The sequence below is a fragment of the Bufo gargarizans genome, chromosome 1, assembly GCF_014858855.1.
Source record: "Bufo gargarizans isolate SCDJY-AF-19 chromosome 1, ASM1485885v1, whole genome shotgun sequence".
Lineage (NCBI taxonomy): Eukaryota > Metazoa > Chordata > Amphibia > Anura > Bufonidae > Bufo > Bufo gargarizans.
The window spans coordinates 192682896-192696675 of record NC_058080.1 but is presented as its reverse complement, the minus strand read 5'-3'; the positions used below and the strand labels follow the sequence as shown (position 1 = coordinate 192696675).

General features: G+C 43.5%; 1 protein-coding gene across 9 annotated transcripts in view; it reads right to left on the bottom strand.

Annotated features, from left to right (window-relative positions):
• INPP4B (inositol polyphosphate-4-phosphatase type II B) overlaps positions 1-13780 on the bottom strand; it is a 700458-nt gene that overhangs the window by 26782 nt on the left and 659896 nt on the right. For all 9 annotated transcript variants that reach the window (XM_044300592.1, XM_044300585.1, XM_044300600.1 and 6 more), the window contains one exon: positions 639-793. In XM_044300592.1, coding sequence (XP_044156527.1) covers positions 639-793 — 155 coding nt within the window. The remainder of the gene's footprint in view (positions 1-638; positions 794-13780) is intronic.

Genomic DNA, 13780 nt, shown 5'->3' with positions numbered 1-13780 from the left:
TCACTGCTATAGGTGCTGAAAAGACGCCTCCATAGCACCTAGAGGCTCATTTGCATATGAATAAAAGTAGTTTTTTTAGTGTACACAAAGGTCTTAGAATAGCATGGTTAGGTAGAGCAGACACTAGCTGATCGCCAGTGTCTGACAGCTAATTAGGTCCAAATGAGGTGGTAGAAACCCTTTAAGCAAAATCAATTTGGACCCAAATTTTTTTTTTTACCGATTTACTCATCTGTCATTAAAATGACATGGTCATATCTGTAGTAGGTTTTTCCCTTTTTTTTTATCCCATGTGGCTCACCACCACCAGTGGTAATAGAAAGTGGCTATTAAGCTTGAAAAGTTTGGAGTACTCAGTGCTGGAAATATGGGGGAGTGCTAAATAATGTGTTGTCTTTCTACTGTATAGAAATCATAAACTATTACATAACTGTTTTGATATGCAACCCAACTTTAGATTGGATTCTGGAATCTTAGTGTGGCAATATCTGTTGGTTCTTCAATGCCCTGCATCACATCATATACATATCACATCAAATTGAACTGCTGTAGATTTGAGCAGAATTTGCTCATTAGTGTACATTAATTTTCACAGACATGCAGCAGGGCTTCTATACCAGACAAGGATCTATACACACCTTCTCATGCAGTCAAGAGCCCGGATGTAGAAGTCTTTGTGGAGGTCATGTTCATCTCTTAAGATAGAGCACTGCTCCAAAGTGACTGACATAGAAGTCCGGTCCTTGGCACTTTTGCAACATGTAAATCGAACCCCATTCATCTTTCGGCAAATCTAAAGAAATAAGTATATAATTTTAAACGTGAAATAACCCACGTTTGGCATCTGTAGGCCAACACAAGTTCTAAGCCCTTAGACAAAGTATAAGATATGTACTGTAGACGCATACAAATCACTAGACAAAGCTGCAAGCTGGACACTGGATTTTAAATAATTATGCCATTTAGTAATGAAACATCATTGTGAATGTAGGCATACAACAAAGTTACTTCAAGTTGCTTGATGTTTAAAGGGACACTCGAAGTAAAACCAAAACATTGCATAAGTCTAGTGGAAGGAGCAGGACACAGGGATCTCCTTGGTTTTCTTGAGATTCCTGTGTCATGCTCTGTTCCTTTACATTCAGCAACATAGATAACACAGTGCTTCAGTTTTGCCTGGAGGATCCTTTTAATACATTGTATTAAGTGTCTGTGGTAAAACATTCTCAGTACCACTGCTCTGAGAAGACTTTTTCCTAAGTTATCTATGTATGAGGAGACCTTATGTCATGCACTGCTGATCTCCATTCTTCATTATGCTTTTTTCTGTGGACTTTAAGCTCTTAGATGACCACACATCAAAGGGAAGGGCTCTGCACAGCTTCAAAAGGACAGAAGCTAGAAATCTGTACTCTGTGTATGTCATAGGTAGTCATGATATTGGAAGGGAAGATACACTAACATTACCATGGAAACTATCTTTCTGTCTCCTCGGGGGAATCAGTATACCATCAGAACTTAAAAGGGCTCTAGAAATGTATGTAAAAAGCCATCATTTGCTTATAAAAATATTGAAAAAAAAAGATTAGTATTGTGCATTTTAGTAGCATTGCAAAGACTCAGCCAGCAAATGTCAAGGTTTAGGGTGATTCCGTGTTTTTCCTCTGTAAGTTAAAAGCATTGAATTGAAAAATTATATTATTATAGCTAAAAATGGAACATATATTTTGTTCTAGCAGTGATTATTTAAGCTTGTGTTGCATTTTCCAACATTTTACCAGGTATCAGCAGAATCCAGAACTTTGCTAGGTGTAAATAGTAATAAGGAACCTGCTAATGTAAAATGTAGATGCTAAAGAGAGGCAGCCTGCTCTGCGTCAAAAGGGGGTTTGGCTCAGAAGTGGGTTGGATGGTATTTAGAACACCCTTCAAATAAGCCTCAGTACTAAAAATAAAAATGGTCATGAAATAATTAAAAATCCGTCTATACTAAGCTAAAATACAAGTACAAAAGCATACCCAAATAATACCAGTATACATTACAATAATACTGTAATACAGATCCCTATTAATACAAAACATAGACAACATATACACAAATACAAAAAACATACCCAACATATGCATACATATTTTAGAGATGGGATAAAATTGATTTATCTCATCAGCAGGGCTTATTCACCTGCGGGGGCTGTCATCTGCTGCAAGACTGACAATGCCGGAAATTTAGTCCAGCTCTGACAACTTCCTACCTGCTCTGCTGCTCCAATTAGCAGAGCAAGGGTACAGGTTCTGCTTCGACTCTCACGCCTGCGCAGACACTGCTACATAGCCAAAGCAGAGCTTGTGCCCTTGCTCTGTTAATCGAAGCACAGGCATGAAATTGTTAGGGCCGGGCTGACCAATAGAGATGTCCCGAACTATTCGCCGGCGAACAGTTCCCGGCAAACATCGCTTGTTCGCGTTTGCCGCGGCGGGCGAACATATGCGATGTTCGGTCCGCCCCCTATACATCATCATTGAGCAAACTTTGACCCTGTACCTCACAGTCAGCAGACACATTCTAGCCAATCAGCAGCATATCCCCCCTCCCAGACCCTCCCACCTCCTATCAAAAAGCAAGGACAGCATCCATCTTAGATTCATTCGGAAGCTGCAGTGTTAGTGAGAGCAGGGACAGTGCAGCTGCTGCTGATTTAATTGGGAAATCGATAGCTAGGCTAGTGTATTCAGTGTCCACTCAAGTCCTGAAAGACTCATCTGATCTGCTGTAAGGACAGCGTCCTGACAGCACCCTAAAAAGCCCTTTTTAGGGCTAGTACATTAGTCTGCTTTTCTTTTTTTTTTTCTCTGTAATCTAATTGCAGTTGCCTGCCAGTGTGTGTGTGTGTGTGTGTGTGTGTGTGTGTCAGGCGTGTGTTTACTGCCAGTGCCCAGTGGCACCACTCATATCTGGTGTCACAGTAGCTTGCATTTAAAAAAATAAAACAATTTTTTCACTGTAATATAATTGCAGTTGGCTGAAAGCGTGTGTGTCAGGCCCACAGCGTGTACTGTACTGTGCCCACTACTGCCAGTGCCCAGTTGCACCACTCATATCTGGTGTCACAGTAGCTTGCACGCATAGTACAACTAATCGGAAAAAAATGACAGGCAGAGGCAGGCAGGGGCCATCGTGGTTGTGGTGCTGTGATTTCCTTTGGCCCTAGAATAATGCCCAGTGTTCAGAGGCCACGTACCCTGAACTCGAAAAGTTCTGAGGACATAGTTGACTGGCTAACACAGGACACCCAATCTTCTACATCTTCCGCTCGGAACCTTGACGCACCATCCTCCTCCAGCTCAGCTTCGGGCACCTCTCAAGTTACCACTCGCCCGCCTGCCACCACCACCAACACTAGCACCACAGCCGCTTCACTTGATCTGTCAGAGGAGTTATTTACACATCAGTTGGAAGAAATGAGTGATGCGCAACCATTATTGCCAGAGGATGTAGATAACAGGGATATGTCTCAGTCAGGCAGCATTACACACATGGACGTACGGTGTGATGATGATGATGTTGTACCCGCTGCTGCTTCCTTTGCTGAGTTGTCAGATACAAGTGAAGCGGTTGATGATGACGATGTGTCCGTGGATGTCACATGGGTGCCCGCTCGAAGAGAAGAAGAACAGGGGGAAAGTTCAGATGGGGAGACAGAGAGGAGGAGGAGACGAGTTGGAAGCAGGGGGAGGTCGTCACAAGTAGCTAGTGGCACAGTCAGACAGCATGGATCGGCACCCAGGGTCAGCCAGACAGCACGCCAATCAACGCATGCTGTTGACACCACCAGAATGCCGTCATTGCAAAGCTAATTTTTTTTGTGTGTCTGCCTCTGATAACAGCTATGCCATTTGCAACCTGTGCCAAAGAGTCGTGGGAAGTCCAACACCCACCTAGGTACAACTGCTTTGCAAAGGCACATGATCTCACATCACAAACGCCTATAGGATCAACACATGATGACGAGTACAAGCAGCACACAAACTCAAAGCCACCATCCTCCTCCTGGTGAGCATCTTCAGCCACGTCAACCACTGCTGTCCTCCTTGTCCCCTCTCAACCACCCGCCACTCCGCCTCTCACCTTGAGCAGTTCCTGCTGATCTGCCCACAGTCAGGTTTCTGTCAAGGAAATGTTTGAGCGTAAGAAGCCGATGTCACAGAGTCACCCCCGCGCCCAGCGTCTGACAGCTGGCTTGTCGGAACTCTTAGCCCGCCAGCTTATACCATACAAGCTGGTGGAGTCTGAGGCCTTCAAAAAATTTGTAGCTATTGGGACACTGCAGTGGAAGGTACCCGGCCGAATTTATTTTTCACAAAAGGCAATCCCCAACCTGTACTCTGTATTGTGGAAAAGGAAGTCATGGCATGTCTGGCACACAGTGTTGGGGCAAGGGTCCATCTGACCACTGATACCTGGTCTGCAAAGCACGGTCAGGGCAGGTATATCACGTACACTGCGCATTGGGTAAACCTGCTGACAGCTGCCAAGCATGGAATGCGTGGCTCTGCAGAGGAGTTGGTGACACCGCCACGACTTGCAGGCAGGCCTGCTGCCACCTCCTCTACTCCTCCTACTCCATCCTCTTCGCTAACCTCCTCGGCTGAGTCCTCTTCTGCTGCTGCGTCTTGCTCCACATCAACTGCACCCCCCAGCTCCCCAGGGGCTATTCCACATCCCGGATACGACAGTGTCACGCCGTCTTGGGGTTGACTTGCCTGAAAGCAGAGAGTCACACCGGACCAGCACTCCTGTCCACCCTGAACGCACAGGTGGATCAGTGGCTGACTCAGCACCAACTGGAGATCAGCAAAGTGGTGTGTGACAATGGAAGCAATTTGTTGGCGGCATTGAATTTGGGCAAGTTGACACATGTGCTGTGCATGGCACATATGTTGAATCTGATCGTGTAACGCTTTGTGCATAAGTACCCAGGCTTACAGGACGTCCTCAAGCAGGCCAGGAAGGTGTGTGGCCATTTCAGGCATTCCTACACGGCTTTGGCGCACTTTTCAGATATTCAGCGGCGAAACAACATGCCAGTGAGGCGCTTGATTTGCGACAGCCTGACACGTTGGAATTCAACACTCCTAATGTTCGACCACCTGCTCCAACAAGAAAAAGCCATCAACGAGTATTTGTATGACCGGGGTGCTAGGACAGCCTCAGCAGAGCAGGGTATTTTTTTGCCACGTTACTGGACGCTCATGCGCAATGCCTGTAGGCTCATGCGTCCTTTTGAGGAGGTGACAAACCTAGTCAGTCGCACCGAAGGCACCATCAGAGACATCATCCCATTTGTTTTCTTCCTGGAGCGTGCCCTGCGAAGAGTGCTGGATCAGGCCGTAGATGAGCGTGAAGAGGAAGACTTGTAGTCACCATCGCCACCAGAAACAGCCTTATCAGCATCGCTTGCTGGACCTGCGGCAACGCTGGTAGAGGAGTCTGAGGAAGAGGAGTCAGAAGAGGAATGTGGCTTTAAGGAGGAGAAAGACCAACCACAGCAAGCATCCCAGGGTGCTCGTTGTCACCAATCTGGTACCCGTGGTGTTGTACGTGGCTGGGGGGGAAGAACAGACCTTGAGTGAGATCAGTGAGGACGAGGAACGGGACATGAGTAGCTCGGCATCCAACCTTGTGCAAATGGGGTCTTTCATGCTGTCGTGCCTGTTGAGGGACCCTCGTATAAAAAGGCTGAAGGAGAACGACCTGTACTGGGTGGCCACGCTACTAGACCCCCGGTATAAGCAGAAAGTCGGAAAGGATGCAGCAGTTCCAAAACAAGTTGAAAAGTATGCTTTATACAGCGTATAAGGGTGATGTCACAGCACAACGGGAATCTAACAGGGGAAGAGGTGAAAGTAGTCCTCCTCCTACCACAACCATGCCGGCAAGGACAGGACGCTTTACAGACGTGTTGTTCATGGAGGACATGCAGAGCTTTTTAAGTCCTACGCATCGCCACAGCCCTTCGGGATCCACCCTTAAAGAACGACTCGACCGACAGGTAGCAGACTACCTCGCCTTAACTGCAGATATCGACACTCTGAGGAGCGATGAACCCCTTGACTCCTGGGTGTGCAGGCTTGACCTGTGGCCTGAGCTAAAGTATCCCAATTTGCGATAGAACTTCTGGCCTGCAACAATACCTGTTTTTTCAGGCATGTGTACATGCCTAATTTTTCTGGCCTCTGGTGCTGCACTGTGGCTGCAAAAACCAAACAAAAAAAAAGGAACATACATGTGTCAATTCCCCTTCGTGAAAGTTACCTTGTTGTGGTGAAGGGGCTTGCGTATCACAATGAAGCTATCACCTCTATGATCGGCTGGATAATTGTGCATAGAAAAAACATTAATTTTCTTTGTGATCATCTAAGGTGATCATTAAAGCCTACTAGGCCAACAATGGGCCCACACTGCAGAATCATTGTTTTCTGGGTCACTTAACTGTCACTGAAGTACCTCAGCACGACCATAGGCTTTGAAAATCCGCCATCGCCTGCAATCTCCCAAATGTGCGCACGAGCACAGTCATCACTACACCAAGATTGATGCATAGAGGAATAAAATTTATGTCATGAGTGTGTCAACTATTGACAACTCTTTGCGGTTGTCTAAAATCTATTTGATACACGTCCCCTGATAGGGGACGTAACAGGGATTAAACTGATAGGAATAGTACTACTTAACATACCACTCAGATCAGGTAGCACAGTACATTGCACGGTGCACGCGCAGTGCCCCAAATTGGAAGTAAGAGGACCGACCAAGCATCTTTTTCCATCTCCTGGTTCCTAAAATCTATTCCATACACCAGCCCCTGATAGGGGACAAAACAGAGATTAAACTGGTAAGAACAGATTTTTTTAATAAAAAAAAAAAAAGAGGACAGCCTCTGCGGAGCTGGGTATTTTTTGGCCGCGTTACTGAACGCTCATGCACAATGGCTGTAGCCTCATGTGTCCTTTTGCGGAGGTGACAAACCTGGTCAGTCAAACCCAAGGCAACATCATCGACCTCATCCGATATGCGTTTTTTCTGGAGCGTGCCCTGCGAAGAGTGCTGGATCAGGCTGTAGATGAGCATCAAGAGGAAGAGTTGTGGTCACCATCACCACCAGAAGCAACCTTGTCGTCATCGATTGCTGGACCTGCGGCAACGCAGAGAGAGGAGTCTGAAGAAGAGGAGTCAGAGGAGGAAGGTGGCTTTGAGGAGGTGGAAGACCAACCACAGCAGGCATCCCAGGGGGCTTGTTGTCACCTTTCGGGGACCCTTGGTGTTGTACGTGGCTGGGTGGAGGAAGAGACCTTCAATGACGTCAGTGAGGACAAGGAACGGGACATGGCTAGCTTGGTATCCAACCTTGTGCAAATGGGGAGTTTGCGGTTTTGCAAATGGACTGTTTGCGGTTGTTTGCGGTGCGTTAAACGGGGAGTTTGGTCTGTCAGAGTTTGGTCTGTCATTGTGAAGCGGGCGTAACCCTTACACTACCTGATCGATACAACATCATACCTGATGTTTTAAAGCACGTTATTCCAAACAATTTAGGAATGTTAAGTGATTTATGCCCTTTATGGATTACAACCCGACTCTGCGTCAACTACGTAATTTTCCATGGGAGTTTTGCCATGGATCCCCCTCCGGCATGCCACAGTCCAGGTGTTAGTCCCCTTGAAACAACTTTTCATTCACTATTGTGGCCAGAAAGAGTCCCTGTGGGTTTTAAAATTCGCCTGCCTATTGAAGTCTATGGCTGTTTGCGAATGGAAAATTTTATGTTTGCGACATCTCTACTGACCTAGTCAATCCTGCGGAAGGTGGTCGCTTCTTCACTTGCGGGGATGGCCCGCACAGGTGAAGAAGCCCTGCTGATGAAACAAATAGATTTGCTCATCTCTAACAGCTACCATATAGAAAAATATTCTACGCCGTATAGACACCACAAGCTGTATCATCTGAATTCTGGCAAAGAAACACATGGGAACAAGCCACCCGTAGTGTGTTATTGCTGGAACTAGCTGCATTTTTCATGTAAGGTTTAAACAGCATTTAGTCAAACACAGATGCCAGAAACTACACGTGGAGCTGCCCACGGAACTCAAGTTTCAGAGAGAAACCAATTTGCAGATGTCAGGCGGACAGCACCACAAGGCAGTTTCTGGTTACTATGTGAGGTGTTTCATATATCAGTTTTAATCTGAATGCGAAGGAGTAAAATATGCCAAAATTATGAAGAAGCAAACATATCTCTTAATAAAATATATAAAGCGGCACTCACCGGTCCTGTTTGAACTGCTTTATTCAATCCATGCAACACTACAGAAAAACAAGGATTTTTTGCCCTCCCTGGCGTGGATTGAGTAAAGCCATTGAAACAACACCGGTGAGGGCTGCTTTATGTATTCTATGGAAGATGAATGTTTGCAACTGATTTTGGAGGCGAGCAGTGTGGAAAGGCTATGTGGCTGTCCAGGCAATTGTGGATTGCTATTAAAGGCTAATGCTGCTGCAAAGAAGTGGTGTCGGTGCAGTTCTATGAAGTGAAGACATCTCTTAACAAATTTGGCGCACCTTTGTGGTGGCAGTAAAACAAATCTACACCGTTGAAGGTGTTGGGGCATTTAAAGTCACTTCAAAACAAACACCCCTTTACTAGAAGAAATACGGATTTGAAATATTTTAAACGTGACAAAGAAACAGAAGTTACAAACAAAGTTAAAGAAAATGAACCATTTTTTTTTCTGACAGTTAAAACCAGATACACATATCCTTTGTTTTTAATCTGTTTTGATTTTATGATTGGGGTGGGGGTGTCTGTCTTCCCTAAACTGTGGCTAACAGCATTTAGAGATATGCTTTACAGCAGCCACCATGGGCCATAGACACAATGATCTGGAGGGGACCTTATTTACTTCCATGGGAGAGTTTTCTAGGCATGCTCGGTGACTTGTGCAGAGGTCGAGAGGGAGCTGATAAGCTGTAATGTCAACTATTGTGAATGGTGGATCCTGTATCATCCTTATAATAAGGGATATCTGTCACTGTAATCCTGCCTGTAATGGTAAGCAGAAACATGCAGTAAGGTGATCTATACAGACCAAAACGTGACGCTACTTATTAGGCTTAATAGCCAGCACGAAAATTGCAGAATCTTGTGCTTGTTTTTAAAAAGTATACATGACAATATGACATGGAAAATAAAAAATAACACTAAAAATTCTTTAAAAATATATTTAACATAAAAACATTTAAACAAAATATAATTTTCTGGTGAAAAATTCCCTTTTATACAAACCATTTAAAAAAAGGTTGGCAATCTGTCTAAAATGTACTTACGTTATTTAGATTCTGAAGAATCATAGACTACAATATCCACCAACAAAGTCTGCCATTCAGTATCAGGGGGAGTCAAGTGCCTTTAATAGGCAGATTTTGATTAGGGTCTGATAGTAATATTTATTTGGTCTTAGTCTGATCTTTATTGTATATTGTGATATAGACACTATGTTATTACCACATTCAGTCATACTATGTCATTAAGATCCTCATCGTGTGTAGATTAGATTTCAGTGGAGCAGCCTGGCCAGAATAATGTCATATATAAAAGCCTATATGAGCTGTAAATTGGATAGAACATTTTGCAGTAGCATTTCTATAATTTGAACTGTGGGGGCATTACCTATAGAGAGTGGGCGACTTTCTTGGAAAGCTGTGACTGGATAAAGAAACAACCTCTGCAGGCATTCACCCTGAAAGGGTCTTAAGGAGCTTAGTTTATTCATTGCTAGACTATTTAATTTAATCTTCAGGAATTACATCAGAGCAGGTACAATATCACTATAAGATTAGCACGAAGCAGCCAGTGTATTTAGGAACACGGCTTAATCATAATGAGCAAATTGCTGGACAGTTAACATCAATTACAAGGAAGCTACTTGAATGTTAATGAAAGGTTCCAATACAAGGCCACAATATGTGATAGAACATACTGTATAGTGGGTACTGAGGGATGTATGAAGAAACTGTACTAAAAACGATACTAATAGCAGTGAAAACAACCCATCATGGAATATTAGTGATGAGTTCCAAAGATATGGATATTCTGCAGTATTATAAACCAACAAATTTAATCATGTGCTAAGAAATGAGAAACCTTGGAGAATCTCCAACTAAATTCATTTATGTATTTATTAATTTCATTAATTAGGAAGCCTGGTATGGAAATTTGCCAGGACTGTCTGCTGCAAACCGATTTTACCATTCTTTACCACAGTGGGGCTGTCGGGCAGTATGTTCTTCGCACCCAGGAGTGCTACTGAGAAGAGGACCGAAAAGAAACAAGGTAACAAGGTCACTGCACTGAACCCTAGGGAGCGACAGCCTGAGGTGAGACGTGACAGGGTCACAACCACTCCCATCCTCTACACCGGCTCCTCAGGGGCTCGCTGCTGATGCTCATTTAAAGGGGAGAGGTCTTAGAATTTTTGTTTTTTAAAAGTCCACAACAGTTATAACATTTGAAAAAGAGACTCCCACGTGGCCAAACTTTCCCTAGATATACAGTATTTTCAGCACTGATATCCCATTTATGGAGCGGAAAAGGGTGGTCCTGATAAGACACAACCTCAACTTGCTTCTGGGAAATTATGGTTCCAAGAAGGTCCCTGCATCTCCTCTCTCTTGTCCTGTGTTCAAAGGTGGTTCTTGTAGATTTTCTTGTGTACATGACAGCTGCAGATCAGTAAAATATAATACATGCAGGGGACATCTGTGGAGCAGAGAGACAAAATGGTGTCCTCAGCGCATACTTGCCCTGGGCATCGAGTAGGCAGAATCTGCACGCGCGGTCTCCCTCCTCAGGTACAGACAATGCATACCATATGAAGAAAGGCTGGAAGAACTGCACATGGTCTACCAGCTCATCAGAACTAATGGAGGATGTGTCCAATAGCAACATGGAATAAAGACTGCTGGCCAATTCGTTATTTAGGGGGGTGAATACTCAGAAATGCCAAATGCTTGAAAACAAATATACTGTATGGTATTTAGAAAATCTATGATTTCACAGATAGGGTAGACTGAACCATCCATGAGATTTGGAGAAAAGCCCTTTAACCCCTTAGTGACCACCCATACGTGTTTTTACGGCGGTCACTAAGGGGCCTTAATTTAGATAATCCACGGCACACCAGTATCGTTTTGCTTGCAGTTTATTTTGATTAAACAAATTCAAACAGTGTCAATATATGACTTATCGTGCCATTCTCAATTATTATACATAGAGAAATTCAGGCCATAATTCATTATGGCCTGAATTTCTCTATGTATAATAATTGAGAATGGCGCGATAAGTCATATATTGACACTGTTTGAATTTGTTTAATCAAAATAAACTGCAAGCAAAACGATACTGGTGTGCCGTGGATTATCTAAATTATTACTAGACTGAAGTCTTCCACGAGCACCCACGATTAAAATGTGTGCGGATTCCACAACCCTCTTCATTCACTAAGGGGCCTTAGGCTGGGCCGCCGCGTTTTACGGTGGCCCAGTCTAAGCGCTGCACGGCTCCCCCGTGCAGTGGGGAGCGCGGACCCGGCTCTCACATGAGAGCCGGGGCCCTGCTCTAACAGCCCTGACCGGCAGAAGTGCCGATCCGGGCTGTTTAACCCTTTACATGCTGGGTGCAATGGCGCCCGCTGCATGTAAAGTGGTGACAGAGGGAGCGGACTCCCGCTGTCTCCCATCAGCACCCCAAAAATGCGATTGCGGGGTGCTGATGTGTTGGGAAGCTTACCTCGCTTCCGATCAGGGCCCCGAGCCTGTCTGCAGTTCTCTCCAGCAGGCTGTACCTCTCTGGCGCAGCCTGCTGGTCAATCTTTGAATAGCATTGCAAATTTATTCTTAGTTTCCTCCGAAAAAAACTTAATAACAAGCGATCAAAAAGCGCCATTTACTCCAAAATGATACCAATGAAAAATACAAGTTGTCCCTCAAAAATCGAGCCCTTACACAACTCCATAGAAAAAGAAAAAAAAAAAGTTATGGGTCTTGTGAAGTGGCAATGCAAAATCATTTTTTGGGTTAATAAAAGGGGTTTTATTGGAAAAAAAAGTAGTAAAACTTAAAAAAATTATAAGTATTTAGTATCACTGTAATCATACTGACCCAGGGAATAAATATATTATGTTATTTGTACCGAAAAATGAACGCCGTAAAATTTATAATGTAAAAACGCAGTGGCAGTATTGCTATTTTTCCCCATCTCCCTCCCAGAAACTTAATAAAAGTTAATCAGAAAGTTATGTGTACCCCAAAATGGTGCCATTAAAAACTACAACTTATCCTGTAAAAAACAAGCCCTAATAAAGCTATATAGACGAATAAATAAAAAAGTTATAGCTCTTGGAACGAGACCATGAAAAAAGGAAGAAAAACGCTTGGTCATAAAGGCCCAAACAGGCTTGGTCACTAAGGGGTTAAGTAAAATTTTTCTGCAGAGGCATAACATGAAGCTCCAGGGTTCCAAAGCAATATACAGGACCCCCACCTACCATGGCAGCTATAACTCTGGCATCCTGTTATGTACCCACTCAGGCAAAATATGTAACACATCTGTGGCACAGGTTCCATCTGTTGCATTTATAATGCGCTAATTCTGTATAGAGGGGTCTGCAATGACAAGCGTTAAATGTCACCAGCACAAGCTGGCAGCACATGCTCTTACCACTGATCTGTACATATTCCGAGAGTGTGCGCTAACTTGGCGATGCACACAGTCATCAGTCATGAACTCATTTTAGCATTAAAAGTAAGGCCTATTAGGTCAAGTGACAGAACAGCAAAGAAAAATCTGAGCAGAGAAATGTGTAAATGAAGCAGTGTAACAGGGCTATGTACTTAGCTGATAATACATTTCCCGCATAAGGAGAAGGGACACAGAAAATGTCACCATTAAGTACACTATGTTAATATTTTTGAGAATTATTGATGTAAAACAATGTTTCCAGGTCATTAGTGCAGTCAGCACAGTCAATTTATTGGAGATTGCTTTATAGTTCAGTCTTGAAAATGCAATTAGAATCATTTCAGTATTCCTTAATGCGGCAGCAAATCTAACCACAATTATCAAAATTTCACGCCTGAGCTCCAGAACATATTAAACAAATCTCCATTCTGCTGCAGTTTTAGGGTTATCTGGGCAAAGAATTCGCTATGTTCAAATAAAAATACACTTTCCTAATATACAAAATGACACAAAGGTCATGTATAAATGTTAAAAAAAAACAACTTAAGCAGATTTGGAAAAAATAAATAAATATTGAGATTCCTAAATCAGTGTGATTACGCCACCATATGAAACAAATGGGGCTTTTAAGTATGCTAAAGGGTAATTTAACCGCTGCCTTCACACAATGGGGGGAGATTGATCAAAACTGGTGTAAAAGAAAACTGGCTTAGTTTTCCATAGCAACCAATCAGATTCCACTTTTTATCTTCCAAAAGAGCTCTGGAAAAATAAGAGGTGGTATTTGATTGGTTGCTATAGGTAACTAAGCCAGTTTTTCTTTACACTAGTTTTGCTAAACCTTAAACATTTTGTTTTAGCATAGCTTTTGCTGCAGTTTTACTACAATTAGTGATGTTAAAAACTCACTGAAAAAAGTGGCCTAAACGGGTGAAAATGCTCCAAACCCAGACACTGTAGCGTGTCTATAACCGGGTGAGCAATTCCTC